Consider the following 15,794-nt stretch of genomic DNA (forward strand, 5'->3'; position numbering starts at 1 on the left):
CTTTTTTCCCCAATTCATATATAGCTGTTGGTTTGGGGTAAGATGCATTAATCATGGATTCTGGAGGAGCTGTACCTGCACCTTTTGTAAGCTCCTCTGATACCAGTTTAAAAAAAAACCCTAGTGTCTGATCATGCTCCTTTGAAGTCAATGAGAGCTGCACCATTAACTTCAGCAGGTGTAGGATCACACCCGTAGTGCGTGTGGTCTTCACCACCAACTTGTGCAGAATGTATACTTCTGTTATATCCCCAAATATATTAATTTTGTTTTGTAGCTGGGCTAGAAACCAAGAGAGTGGAATTTTTCTTCTTTAGAGCTACATTGCCATTCTTATCTCTTAGTTCAGATCTGAACTTCATGGCCCAATGACATCTCTAGTGTTGCTTCTTAAGGTTTACTTGTACATCTGATTGATTTAATTGATCTGTGTATATTGCAGCAATTGACTACTCAGCTATTTTTCTGAGAATGGTAAATTGTGTAATGAATCAATTCATGCAATGTACTCGCATTAGCCTTTTCAAGTAGAGTGAGAAATTGACTTTACTGGGAGTTGTGAGCAGAATATGGCTCTTTTTTTTTTTTTTTTTTTGTAACTGATTTGCTCCCTTCATGTACATATTTGTATTTGTTTTAGTTATTGAACAATAAACTTAATAACTCCTATTTTTTTTAAAGAATTAACCATGTTTTGGGTGGGGACAATAGACAAGATATTTTTGGTTTAAACATCTTTATGTGGAATCAGGCAGCTAGTCACTGATTCATCCAGAGTGCAAATGGGGCTCTGAGCAATTTTAAAAATGACAATATAAAACATTGGCCAACCAAACAACTTTTTAGTATCTTGCCCAGATTTAGTATGCTCATAGATTTATAGTATCAGAGGGGTAGCCGTGTTAGTCTGGATCTGTAAAAAGCAACAGAGAGTCCTGTGGCACCTTTAAGACTAACATGTATTGGAGCATAAGCTTTCGTGGTGAATATTCACTTCGTCAGGGCATGCGTCTGACGAAGTGGGTATTCACCCATGAAAGCTTATGCTCCAATACATCTGCTAGTCTTAAAGGTGCCACAGGACTCTCCATAGATTTATAGATTCCAAGGCCGGAAGGGACCATCATCTAGTCCAACGGTTCTCAAACTGTGGGTTGGGATCCCAAAGTGGGTTGTGACCCCGTTTTAATGGGGTCGCCAGGGCTGGCTTAGACTTGCTGGGGCCTGGGATGCAGGCCGAAGCCTGAGCCCCACTGCCTGGGGCCAAGGCCAAAGCCCGAGGGCTTCAGCCCTGGACGGCAGGGCTCAGGTTACAGGCCCCTTGCCTGGGGCTAAAGCCCTTAGGTTTTGCTCCCCTCCCTTCCCCCCGGGGCAGTGGGGCTTTGGTGGGCTCAGGCTTCGGTCCCACCTCCTGGGATCGTAATTTTTGTTGTCAGAAGGGGGTCGCGGTGCAATGAAATTTGAGAACTCTTGAGCTACTCTGACCTCCTATATAACAAAGGCCATAAAACTCCCCCCCAAATAATTCCTAGAACATATCATTTAAAAAATCATCCAGTCTAGATTTAAAAATTGTCAGTGATGGAGAATCCACCACAACCCTTGGTAAATTGTTCCAATAGCTAATTGCCCTCTCTGTCAAAAATTTACACCTTATTTTCAGTCTGAATTTGTCTAGCTTCAACTTCCAGCCATTGGATCATGTTATACCTTTCTCTGCAAGATTGAAGAGCTCGTTATTAAATATTTGTCCCTATATAGATACCTATAGACCGTAATCAAGTCACCCATTAACCTTCTCTTTGTTAGACTGAGCTTGCTGAATCTATTTAATTTATCACAATCGAACATGTTTTCTAATCCTTTCATCGTTCTCGGGGCTCTTCTCTGAATCTTCTCTAAGGGCTTGTCTACACTGGCACTTTACAGCACTGCAACCTTCTCACTTGGGTGTGAAAAATCACCCCCCCCCGCACGCAGAAAGTTTCAGCACTGTAAAGCATCAGTATAGACAGTGCACCAGTGCTGGGAGCCACGCCCCTCGTGGAGGTGGGTTTTTTTTAGAGCGCTGGGAGAGAGAGGTCTGCCGCTACTATAGTGGCAGCGCTTTAACGTTTCCAGTGTAGACTAGCCCTAATTTATCAACATCTTCATGAACTGTGGCCACCAGAACTTGACACAGTATTCCAGCAGCAGTCACACCAGTGCCAACTACAGAAGTAAAATCACCTCCCTGCTCCTACTTGAGATTCCCTTGTTTATGCATCCCAGGATTGCATTAGCTCGTTTGGCCACAGCATCACACTGAGTTCATGTTCAGCTGATTATCCACCATGATCCCCAAATCTTTTTCAGACTCACTGCTTCTGAGGATATAGTCTCCCGTCCTGTAAGTATATTTATATTTAGCTGTATTAAAATGCATTCTTTTGCTTGCACCTAGCTTAGGGTTACCATATTGCAGTCCTGGAAAAAGAGGACATTCCAAGGGGCCCGCCCCCACCCCAACTCCACCCCTTCCCCGGCCCCGGTCACTCCAGTCCGGCTTGGCTCAGGCTCCGGTTCTGGACGAACGGCTCTGGCCCAGCCGGCAGCCAAGCACCCCGGCCCCACCGGCCCCGGCCGAGTGGCTCCAGCCCGGACCCAGCGCTGGCTGAGCAGCGCCGACCAGCGGCCGAGCACCCCCAGCCCCTGTCCCAGCGGGCCCGGCTTGGCTCGGGCCCCGGTTCCAGCCAAGCAGCTCCGGCCTGGCCCTGGCCGGTGGCCGAGCACCCCCAGCTCCGGTCCCAGTGGCTCCGGACTGGCCCGGCTTGGGCCCCAGTTCCGGCCAGCAGCGGCATCCGAGCTTGCAGCCGCCTCCTCCCGGACTCCGGCTGCTGCTGGGCTGGGGAGAGTGGCGGGAGCAGGGAAAGTTGGAGCCCGAGGAGGAGGCGGTCCCCTTACCATGCCTCCCTATTTTCCCAGACATGTCTCGCTTTTTGGAAATTCCTCCTGGATGGGGATTTGAGGACCAAAAAGCCGGACATGGGGAAAATCCGGACATATGGTAACCCTAGCCTAGCTTACCAAGTGATCCAGATTCTTCTGAATCAGTGACCTGCTTTTTCATTATTTACAGTCCCTCAATTTTTGTGTCATCAGCAAACTTTATCAGTGATAATTTTATGTTTTTTTCCAGGTCATTGATAAAAATGTTAAATAGCTCTGGCCAAAACTGATCCCTGTGGGACTCCACAGGAAACACACCCACTTGATGATGAGTCTCCATTTACAGTTCCATTTTAAGACCTATCATTTAGCGCATTCTTAATCCATATTTGTCATTTGTAGGCTGATGTAATGAGCTGAGAGGGAATAGGTAGCAAAGAAGATTGTTTCAGACAAATGTTTAAGGGAAATTGCTGCCATGTGTCAAAAGTCAATAGACCGGATATCAGCACTTTCTGCTTAAATGGGATTCTGGGCAGCAACATTATAACAAGGTCTGGATTTCAGAACTATGAAGTTATCCTCCTTCAAAAATGGATATGAAACCCTTAATTCCAGGCAAGTGAATATGGTCCACTCAACTACAAATGGCAATATTTACTTAGGCCCCATCACAGCAGCATATTTCTATGGGAAAAATTTGGCCAGCTAAATCGAGCAAATGTGTTATCTTGCAGCTACATTAGAGCAAATGACTGAGTTTAGGTCAGGCTTAGCTAGCATATGTTAGCTAAACCAGAACTAAACTCGACCAATTTTCCTAGTCAAGAAACCCTTTAACATTTTAACTAATGTATTTTAATACGCAAGTTTTAGACAGAGCAAGTCATATTTTAGCATGAGTTTGCCAGCAGAGGTGAACCTATGCTAATTTTAAACCATGTTAACTAAAGGCTGGTCTACACACAAACTTGCACCAAAATAACTAAATCTGTTTAATTCACACACTGTTGTCATTTTAGGCAGGTGTGCATTTGACCATTCTTACTTCAGAATAAGTGTCCTATTAAAGTTTTTCTTGAAATAGAACATTTTTATTCCAAAATAAGTATCTGCATACAGTCTTGCACCAAAATGACAATGTGTGAATGAAAACAAATTATTTTTGATGCACATTTGTGTGTCAACCAACACCAAAACAACCTGTTAACAAGTTTAAAATACACCTTTTTAGTTTGTACAAATAAGCTCTAAGTGTGAGAACTCAGAGGAAGAAAGTTCTAATATTAGAAATCAACATTAAAAAACATAAGTACAGGTGATTAGAAAGGCTTTGTCAAACAGAATTTGACTTTATTTACCCCACTTTCAGCATTATTTCTATAGTTTACTGTTTCAAAAGCTTTATTCCTAAAAAAAAAAAAGTTCTTTTATAATGTTTGTGCAACACAGGATGTGGGTTCGTTCACAGTAGATACGTTCCTTAATTGGTGTTTCTAGTGTGACATTCAGTTGTGAAAAGGCTTATCATGTTGGCATTTAAGTGATCATAATTAGGCTTCAAAAGTACCCCCTTCCCCTGATGAATTGGAGGAGATTCACACTCAATGCTATTGTTTCGGTCTGTCTGCTTACAGACTCAAAGCAGTACATCTTCTCAAGGCTACCTTCACATCCAGACAAACTACGTTTCTTCAGTGAAAGCTCCGATTCTGGAGTATTCTGCTAGGGAACCCATAATCCTTGGAATTTCTTTGCTTGAGCATTTGTTATACATAATATTCTGCTGTAAATGTAAAGAATGTTACTGCTGTAGCTCATAGTTTGGCTCACTTCTTTTAATCTCTCAAATTACTCTGCAAATTACACAAATGCACTGCACTGCAAACAGCAGGGAGCTGCATTCCAGGACAAGTATGAGCAGAAGCGACTTATTTGCACAAGTAGGGTAAAGCAGTAGGAATAGTCCTCCACACTGGACAGAATTCAGTTGCAAACTTTTTATTCTCAAGAACACAAAGTGAAAAAGCACTAGCAGTGGGAAGAAAATGGACATGTCTATTGCTTTGTCTTAAGTAGGGTTTAATGGTATGATGTTAAATCATAGCTCAGTCTGACAGAGGGCTTATTAGAGCGGGGGCCAGGAGGGCCATTTGGCCTGGGCATCAAACTCAAAGGGGGCCTCAAATTTAGACACTTGTTAATTTTTTGGTATTTGGTAAGTTTTGCAACTTGTTTTTATGCGCATCCCTATCGGACCAAAATGTGACACACACACTCAGCTTAGAGCTGCAAATTTAAGCAAATGAGAGATATGATTTGGTACAAGACATAATTTTTTTGTTAACTGATATAGATTTTGTCATATTAAATAGTTTAATATGTTCATAAATATTAATAAAAATATATCGGTTCTGATGGCACAAGATTAGACCGTGATGAACATGTCCTCTCAGATCAGCTGATTATATAAACAAACCACTACTAGTGGCTGGTGCTGGATCAAGTGTGTGTTGAAAGGTAGAGAATTGTTACATTTTAGTGTCTTTATAGTTTTACATCTAGTTGACTAAGGAATTATTTGTGTGTGAGAATTCCTCATTATTATCTTCATATGGTAGCTAAAAGAGATGACTGGTTGGTTGGTTGGTTGAGCCCTAGCTTGGTAGCTTGGCCATCATCATAGGCTTTCGTAGTCTATAGGCCCCGATTCAAGGTGAAAATTTGTGATGACAATCTTGTACAGTGAGTTTCGTGAGGACACACGTTTGAAATTTTTGGACATTATCCCTTTGTCTGTATCCGTGTCTGTGTTTACTATGTATATGTCATCCCTTTGTCTTCAGCTTAGCCTGTTATATTATACATTGAGTGCTTGAGTTTTGATTCAGTGAAAAGGATAATAACCTGTCTGACATGTTGAAGCAGGTAAAGAACTATCACAGTTCAACTACGGGACAAGAGCATTTGAATCGGCTCGCCATGCTTAATATCAACTGTGACATTGCACAAAAGCTAGATTTTTCCTCACCCTGCTTTTTTGTGACTCTTTTTTTGGTGCCCTATTTTGTTTTCATGTGTTGTCACAGTAATTGGCTGGCTAAGTACTCTAAAATTGTACTCAAGATTGTCTTGAAACTTGCAGTACCTCAGGGGGTGCAGGGTAAGATTAGATCATATTTGGGGTCATTTAAGCTAGGCATTCCCAAAATACAGATCTCCTAAACTTTATGTATTTATAAAGTCACCCGGTTCTTAGAACTCCCCCTCCACCTCCACACACATATGGGGCTCAGGCTGTTGTTCTGATCCTCACCCACTTGGCATTTGTTTTAGCTAGTGTATAGTACCCACTGCCCCTTTGGGGAAGCAATATTTTAAAAGTTATTGAGGGTAGAGTGACTGCTACACTGTGGGTCAACCCAGAACCAATGAACCTAATAGAGTAAAATGTGTATGTGCAGCAAGACTGGTGCTCTGTCGCAAGACGATGATTTGCTGGCAGATGATTTGTGTGTCACATTTTGTTGTCACAGTAATTGGCTGGCTCAAGGTGATGTGCTCTGGCCATTGAACCTGAGCTGCATCCATGCACTGAGTTCCAGCTCAGCTGGCAGCTTTCACTGATGTGTGATGTGCGTGTTCCTTGTTTTCTGCCAGCATGCTACTGGGTCTCCTTTTGGATGCCTAAAATTTCCAATTTCAGAGCAATATTTTAAAGTGCTCTAACATCTCTAAAGTGCAGACTCTATTTCTAATTGAAAAGTATTGTCAAGGAATTCAGCATTAATTAAACAGAGAGAAGATGAAAGATTCTAGTAAGCAGTTAGAGTAATGTAATCATGATCTTCAGCTATTTCCCGAACAATGGGATTGAGTGCGATCAAAGGAAAGCAAGTCGCTAGGTCATTTGACCAAGGGGTTGCCTGATACACAGTATCTGCCTTCATGAACTACTCATAAATATTTTCAGATTTTTGGGGGTTTAAAGATAGGGACTATTGGGGGTGGGGTCAGAGCAGTGTGGGGGGGATGCTGAGGGTGTTGGAGTAGGGCAGAGGGTGTGGCGATTAGCAGGGTGCAAAGTGGTGGTCTCTGCCACCTTGCCAACCTTTACCACTTTGATCTGTGTTCTGGCACAGCTACTGAGGGGGCAGCGTATCCTAGGAGATGACTATTGTTAGCGTAAGGGATCATCCAAACACTATGGAGTTTTTTTTCAAAACCCAGTTGGAAGATTAGTTTTCATGAAGAACTGGGTTTCCAAAAACTGGGTTTTCAGTGATCCCTTGATGAATAAGGCATTGTCATCAAAGGGACCTTTACTCTCTGGGAGCTCAGAAGTGCTGGTGGAGCAGAACCATCATGGAGGAGGAGGAGAGGGAGGCAAGGGGGTGGAGAGTTGGGCACCTTCCCTTCAGTGACTTAGGAGAGAAGAGAAGTGGTGCCACCTGGGCCTCCTCCACAACTGCTCCCATCCTTCAACAGGTTTCAGAGTAGCAGCCGTGTTAGTCTGTATCCGCAAAAAGAACAGGAGTACCTGTGGCACCTTCGAGACTAACAAATTTATTAGCGCATAAGCTTTCGTGGACTACAGCCCACTTCTTCGGATCCTTCAACAGTTTCTCCACATGGCAGCTCCACTAGGAGCTCCCTGTTCAGGGGAAGGACCCAGAATTCCCTTCCTTCCCTGTGCTAGGGGAAAGAGGGAGGTCAGAGAAACGTAGGGAGAAAAGGAAGGGGGCAGAGCTGTGCAGTGGGTGCTTTAGCTCAGTCTTCACATCTCCCCCTACCCCCATTTTTGTCCCTCATTCAAAACCTGCCTCCCACTGACATTATACCAGTCCCTGCGCTGCTCCTGCATCCTCTCCACAGCACCTCAATCCAGGAGGCTTGGAAAGAGCACTGCCCTCGTTGGCCCTAGTAACTTGATGTCTGTGCAGCAGCACTCTCCTTAATACAGTATTGGGGTTTCCCTGTGCTCCCTGTCCCACTCTTATTTTCCTTCTGACAAAAACAACACTTCTCACCTGTGCTGTAGAGTAAATCCTGTCCTATTAAACATTAGGTCATGATATTTTTTCTTTATTTTAATCTTCTCATGATAAAAATACAGTTAAAAAAAACCTGAGAGTAAAGGAAACAATATATGTCATCTTGACAACTGCATTTCATCAAAGGGGTGTCTGGCTCAACAGAGAGAACCTCCTTGCTATGTATAGAACATCATAAAATCAACACCAGAAGAGGATAGATTAATGAGAGCTCATTTTAAACTGCTATTTAGCACCCACTACTGCCAGTTTTACAATCTTTGAACTATATATTAGGATCCACCCCCAACAGCAATGAGACACCAGGGGACAATAATTGCCTATTCATGTGTGAAAATTGGAGGAAAATAGTGTTTGGAGGGAGCGGAGTGTGAAGAGAAGTATAATGAAATGCATTCCTTAGAGCAATGTGAATGATAGGAAGTCAGGTTTGGTTCATGGTGATATGGATATACGTCTATGCTATCTGCAACAAAATAGATGAGATGCTGTCCTTATGTAGATATTGAAACTGGAAAGCAAAAAGCAAATTTGGGTATAAACTGGGGAGAGTGCTGTGGCATGAAATCTGTGGTTGGCAACATAAAGATTCAATTTTTGTTTTGATAGAAAAGCTTTTATGAAATGGTTTACTTATGGTAGGAATCAGTGTGGATCTCGAAGATAAGTAGGACTGAACAGAATGAAACCTGTCTAATATAAAAACGTGGTTCAGTTCAACTGTGCAGCATGTTGCCTTAAGAAACAAGAATTCTGATTTTTATTTTTTTTTAATCAGTGGTGATTTCTTTTCTCCTCAGGCGTCGGTTGATCTCCCAGCGCTCTTCTCTGGAGACTTTGGAGGACATCGAGGAAAATGCTCCACTACGGAGGTGATTTTATACACTGTCTGTATGTCCGTTTGCGTGTTATGTATAATAGGGACAGATTATGCCGCCCTTACTCATATTGAGCAGTAGCTTGCTCAGGGAGTAAAACACCCAGGATGAAGAGTATCAAAATCTGGTTCATACTGTTTATCCTCTTTTGTAGTACAAGGTGGTAGATAGAATCTGACTCAAAAATTGCCTGATTTAGACAGTAAGACGTGACAGTATAAATTGGCTGGGTAGAGAATGGAAGGGCACTTAGAGCTGTGATTGTCAGTGCTAGGATTCATTAGAGCCTTAACGATAATGAAATCATAATTATTTAACAGACACTTTATTTTTACAAAATTAAGTTTAAGCTTTTTGTCATTCTCTCTTTTTTAATTATTTATTTTATTTGTGCATGTGTATTTGGGGTTTTGTTGTTATTTTGAGGTTGGTGGTTATGATACTGCTTGTTCTTAGGTGAAAATGCTCAGTTGTGCTCTTTCATTATCCAGCACACTGGCTTTTATCCCTTAAGGAGTCTGTCCCCACCCCTTTGTATCTTCCGCCTCATCACAATGTTAATCCTGCAGCCAAGAAGAGATGGCTTCTTTTTGGAGACTGCCATGTGATTGTACGACTAGTCACTAGGCAGTTGGCCAAAGTGATGCAATCTGCAGCGCTAGGTTTAAAAATTAAAAGTATATAAAGAGATCCAAGCAGAGAGTTAAGCTTCCAGTTCAGCTATTCAGTGAGGCAAAAGTTTAATTTTAAAGTTCTGTTTACCTGGGGACCCAGGAATATATTGGTATTTACCACATTACCTTGCTTATCCATGTTTTGCTAATATGCACGAAAAATAGCTGCCTGTCCCCACCTCCCAGCAAAAATTTAGTAGTAGAGGCTGTAGCAAGTTGGCCTATTGCCAGTACTTCTTTATTTTTACAAAGGACACTTCCTTATAAAGTGGTCTCATAAATGATTCAGATGGAAACATAATTGGCAAAAGAAATAAACAAAGTGCATTTGGTGAAGTGGGATTTTATTTACTTGCTAATTCACAAAATCACCTAGGGCTGTGTTACTTTTGCAATGGAATCCCTGCCACAGTGGGGATTTTCCCTTTCAGTGGAGAGTTAGGGGAGATGCTGGCATGGGGTCAGGGTGTCTCTGGAACTGTACTGCCAGGGAGCAGGTGGAGAAGCAGTACAGCTTCTACAAAGATGTGTAGTGTGTGGCTGGGCCCTCTGGCCTGTTCTGCAGGTGGAGAGCTAACTCCCCCCACGCCACCATGCCCTCTAATAGAACGATCTACAGAAATTCAGTGCACCTCACAGCAGTTCATCTCCAGATGTGCTGGGTATTTGGCTACTAACTCCACTACTAAAAATCATATGAAACTTCTGTTGAAAGTTCAATCCTAGACTCTCCTGTGTGTGACAGACATTGCCCACGTATCCTGGGCATACATGCACCGTAGCTGGCTGTCCAAAATACTGTATGTACAGGCCATGTAACAGAAGACAGGATAGAACTCTTAAGGCAGATCCCACTCTCCTGCCTCGACTGGCATGGAGCTCTCTTCCTGGAGTGGAAGCAACACAATTCCATTGCAAAGGGAGGGAGGATTTCTGGATCTCAAATGGGTTTACTCTCCCTCCCCGCTGAGAAGCAGACCTCCCTGCACATTTCCACGATGCTGGGATTTGAGACTGGGGACAACTGTAGGCAGGGCTGGTGGATCTGCTACTACTACATAGATACAATGGCCATTCTTTCCCTTGTGTGATGGTACAGGCACCATGGAGGCAACTCCAGCCTGCAGGTAGAGAATGGTTCTGCTGCTGCTTCATCATCAGGGAAAGATTCCTTTCTCCCTAACTCCTGAGGAACAATCCCAGTGCATAGCCTGGCTGCTCAATTTACGATTTGGGCCTTAATGCATTCATTCCGGAGAGTGAGAGTCTACATAAAATAAATTGGTAATTAAAACACAAATCTACAAAATGTACTGCTGTTTCAGTCCATAAAGGAGTGTCATTGTTTATTTTTTCTCCTATTGCACTTTATCTTAAAAATTACCATTTTAAAGAAAAAATGTTAGACAAAAAATTGGTTTTAGAACTTCTAAGATATTTTTTCCTAAGCAATTACTTTATCTATTGTTCAAATGTTTTATAACTATCACAGAAATAACTGACCTCTTGAACAAAATGAACAGGAGAATCACTCCAGTAACAGATAGATGGCAGATTGCTGCACCCTCTTTTTTAATTTTAACTCTAACAAACTTTTTAAAGTGGTTGAGGAGGACACACAAATGAAAGTGTGTATATTGCATCTTGAGTAATTCCAATTCAGCTAAAGAGTTCTAATTACTGATCATTTCAGAAAACTGTGTCAAACATACCTCAGCAAAGTCCGAGAAGTTGTATGTTGCTGGGTTTTTGTGGAGTTTTTGTGTGTGTGTGTGTGTTTAATTTTACGCCTTCTCATTTCCAGACTTATTGTCTTCATCATTCCTGCTGACTCCTATAACAGGGTGACTTGAATCATTTGTCTGGTCTTTCCTTCCTGTCATTGTGTTGAGACTTCTCAGCTGTCCAGTAGGGAGCTGACTAAATTTTTTTTAACTGATTTATTTTTCAGATGTCGGACTCTGTCAGGTTCACCCAGACCAAAGAATTTTAAGAAGATTCATTTTATCAAGAGCATGCGGCAACACGATACCAGAAGTGGCAGGTACTGCACAAGCCATGTTCTGTTCAGAAGTTTGGGGTGGGGTCACAAGAAAGGTTAGCGTACATTTAGCACCATTACCCAGCAAAGTTAACCTTTAGAAATTACCATGTAACACAGTCAATAAAAACCCATTCAGATTAAAATTAAAAAGTTACTCTCTAAATGAAGATGCACACTAGCTTCAAGTGAATTACTAATCGATTGAATTGCTAGTCAGTGGATTTTTAAGACCCCATCTACTTTTCAAAAGGAGTTGTGTAATAGGAAAGTACTTTTAAAAACATTTTTTTACAATGGTTTAAAGTTAATCAGGTTTTACCATCATGTGGGACTGAGCAGAATTTGGTTAAAACTGTTCCTTAAAACCATTTTTGAGACTAGAGCCAGATTTTTGGGTACACCTAAGCTCTGCTTGATACATCTAAGGGGGGAGGGATAACTGGGTTTCCAGACTGGTCCCCAGCGCAAGTTACAGGAGCCAGGGGACAGGAGGAGGGGCATAAAGCCAGCTGGCCTGTTAGGGCAGTTCTGTGGAAATGGGGCTGAAGTTGCTAGAGACATAGGATTCCCAGAGAAAGAGAGATCAGGAGAACTGGTAGTCTAGGAGATAGAGATCCTTTTGCGTGGGTAAGGGAGTTGTTTAACTTTGCAGGGGAGGAAAATGGTGGAATTGGAATTTCTGGAGAGGAGACCAAAGGGAATTGATAAATGGAATGTGAGTAGAGAGAGAGCTCTAAGAGGAGGTAAAAAAGGATAGAAGAGTATTGACAGTATTCTGTCAATAGAAGAGAATACAGATAAGGGGGTGAAATATAGTGTTATTGCCTCTGTCAAACTAAACAATAAATATGACACGTTCTGTGTCTACTCTGATGGGTTCAGGGCAAGACTGGGCCTCCTGTGTTTGAGATGTGCAGTAGGGTAGGAGCACCTGTAGTGGCTGAGTTAAAGGCAATCTGAGGGAATCTCCCTTTACATGGCAGATGCTTGGAACTTTGTTCAAATAAACACTGGGGGAGTGTGTCCAGTAGTAGCCTTCACTGCCGCTTTGTAAAGGCGCAGCATGCACGCATGCCCACACCATTCCATATCCCAGCACGAGTATGGGGAGGGACAGAGCTAAGGCCACGTACCCCCATGACTAGTCAGAGTCTCACCCTATGCTCCAGGGAGTGCTGGATATCTAGTGTGGGATGCTCCTTTGAACTTCTGTAGGGATGGTAATACAAGAGGATATGGTAAATGTACAGAGATGATCCTGACTTTCACATTAGCAAAACATGGACCTTTATTCCAATCCCTTTCATCCAGCCCACATGGGAGATGAATTTAGCCAAATGGAGGACTAGATAAATGTAAATTCTAATTTAATACTGATTAGTGTGATCGTCAGCCAGAGTTTGATAGCTTTACTCACACTGAGTAACACATTTCTCTGCAACTAGTCCCACTGAAATAAGACTACTTGTGATGTAAAGTGCTACTCAACATAAGTAAAGATATCAGAATTTGGCTATGTGTGTGTTATAGTTCCTTTTAAACTTAGCTTTTAGTGCAGAGACTATATGGTATAACAAAAAGAACAGGAGTACTTGTGGCACCTTAGAGATGCATCCGAAGAAGTGGGCTGTAGTCCACGAAAGCTTATGCTCTAATAAATTTGTTAGTCTCTAAGGTGCCACAAGTACTCCTGTTCTTTTTGCGGATACAGACTAACACGGCTGCTACTCTGAAACATGGTATAACAAAGTTGTTTTTGCAGGCTCTTTGTTAGTGTCAAACTGGCATCTGTCATTTTATGCATAAAGTAGTGCACTCCAGCAAGATACATTTTTATACATGCAAATTAGTAAAGTGCCTGAATACCTGTGGTGTGCATGTAAATTTTGTATCCCTGTTATGTGCACACAAAAACTTAGCATAGAAACTCGCCTATGAAAGAGTGAAATTTGGTCCACAGGCAGTAATCTACATCAGCCTGTATTTTTTCCAACAATTGCTAAAGGGTATGTACAATATGTATGTAGTATTTTATCTTAGTGTATACACCAATAACATGTCTGATAAGAAAACTGAATATTTTTCTTGTTACGAAAACAGTAAGTTTTGTTTTTTGCATACTTTCTTATCTTTATTGGCAGATGCAGTCTTGCAGAGTATTTCCATAATCATATTAAAGATCCCTTTATCTAGAGAGCACACACAGTAAACAGAAGATGCATGATTTTTAAAATGCTGTACTACATACAGACAAATAATCACAGAGATATTGGTTAAAAATAAAATGTTGCGTCAACACTTTCAAAATTGGTTTCCTCAAGTTGGGCAGCTAGATCCCCCTTTAGGCATCTAAGGAAATGACCTGATTTTCCAAAAATGTTAAGCACCTTCAACTCTCATTGAAATTAATGGGAGTTCTGAATGTAAAGCACCTTTGAAAATCAGGTTGGTCGGTCCATCATACTCATCTTGTTCTCATCGCTGTAAAATTTTTAGATCTGGGCACCTCATAGTCTTTAATGTTATATATTCATCATAGGCACTGACTTTTGTTTTTGCCGGTGGGTGCTTTTGAAGAGGTATCTGTGTTTGGGGAGGGAGGGGGGCACGCCCTCAGTTTTGCGGGGAGGCTATTTTCAGCATATTTATACATTTCTTTCATATTCTAGTTATTGAATGTGTCTGTCATTGGTATCTTTACTATTTTAATAATGATTCAATTGTTATGAACTACATAATTATATTATCATGAATTACAGTATATTAAGATCTTTGCCATCATCTATAAGCTGTCTTCACTAACGTCCTAGTTTAAAGACCTTATATCTCACTGTAGCTTCCTGGATGAAACTGTCAGCAATCTTATTTACATCTAGGTTCCCTGGTATTATTTTGATGCACGTTAAGGACAGCTACATTATTCAGTTGTGTCTGCCCCATTGATGACTGGAGATAATTTTTAAGTCTTCTGAAGCAGGAGAATTTCCATTCAACAGTTCAGGATGATAAAGGCACAGTGAGAAGAATTCTTATGAATTTGCAGTAGTCTGGAAACAGTGCTTCCAGAGTACTGCAAATGACTCCAATATCTCTTTCTTGATGGGTAACAGCTAATTTAGGAACCATCCTTTTATATGTATAGTTGGGATTATATTTTGCCATATGCATTACTGTTGCATTTATTATTGAATTTCATCTGCTATTTTGTTGCCAAGTCACCCAGTTTTGTGAGATCCCTTTGTAACTCTTTGCAGTCTGTTTTGGACTTAGCTATCGTGAATAATTTTGTATCATCTGCAAACTTTGCCACCGCACTGTTTACCGCTTTTTGCAGACCATTTATGAATATGTTGAACAGCCCCAATCCCAGACCAGTACAAGCCCTTCAGGGGATACCTCTATTTACTTCTCTCCATCCTGAAAATGAACCATTTATTCCTACCCTTTGTTTCCCATCTTTTAACTGGAGTGCCTGGGAATGCTTTCAGGATCATGTAAGGATCCTTAATTTAATTTAATGACAAGCCTTTTGTTATCTTAATCACCCTGCCTCTGTTTGTAAACAAACTCCCTGCCCCAAGGGCAGAAGTTGTTAGCAGCACAGAACTCATCACATTCCACACTCAAGCTCTGGCTCCTGGGTGCTGAGCACCCACTCTTTTTTTCCGTGGGTGCTCGAGCCCCAGAGCACCCACGCAGTCAGCGCCTATGATATTCATCCTCACAACATCCCAAGAGGTGGGGAAGTGTTGTTATTCCTGTTTTACAGATGGGGAACTGAGGTATAGCGAGACTAAGGGCTAGATTCACAAAGGGACTTAGGTGCCTGACTGCCATTTTAGGCATTTAAGTCCAACATTTAGGGCATGGCTACACTTGCAGATGTAGAGCGCTTTGAATTAAACCAGCCTTCGTAGACACAGTAGGGAAAGCGCTGCAATCTGTCCATAGCTGCAAGCGCACTGGCATGGCCACATTAGCAGCTCTTGCAACGGCCACAGAGAGCAGTGCATTGTGATAGCTATCCCCGCATGCAAGTGGCTGCACTGTGCTTTTCAAATGGGGGGGTGGGGGTGGGGTGGAGTGTGACAGGGAGTGTGTTGTGTGTATGTTGGGGGAGAGAGAGTGGGTTTTTGGGGGGCTGAGAGCATGTCAGCATGCTGTCTTGTAAATTCAGACAGCAACAGACCCCCTCCCGCCTCTCTCTCTCTCTCAC

At 42.0% G+C, this 15,794-nt stretch overlaps 1 protein-coding gene across 5 annotated transcripts in view; it reads left to right on the top strand.

The window, feature by feature from the left end:
* Window positions 1-15,794, top strand: part of CABLES1 (Cdk5 and Abl enzyme substrate 1) — a 117,043-nt gene that overhangs the window by 44,894 nt on the left and 56,355 nt on the right. For all 5 annotated transcript variants that reach the window (XM_042854829.2, XM_065585341.1, XM_005307179.5 and 2 more), the window contains exons 2-3: window positions 8,783-8,854; window positions 11,486-11,578. In XM_042854829.2, coding sequence (XP_042710763.2) covers window positions 8,783-8,854; window positions 11,486-11,578 — 165 coding nt within the window. The remainder of the gene's footprint in view (window positions 1-8,782; window positions 8,855-11,485; window positions 11,579-15,794) is intronic.

The sequence above is a fragment of the Chrysemys picta genome, chromosome 2 (genome assembly GCF_011386835.1).
Source record: "Chrysemys picta bellii isolate R12L10 chromosome 2, ASM1138683v2, whole genome shotgun sequence".
In the NCBI taxonomy this organism is placed as follows: Eukaryota; Metazoa; Chordata; order Testudines; family Emydidae; genus Chrysemys; species Chrysemys picta.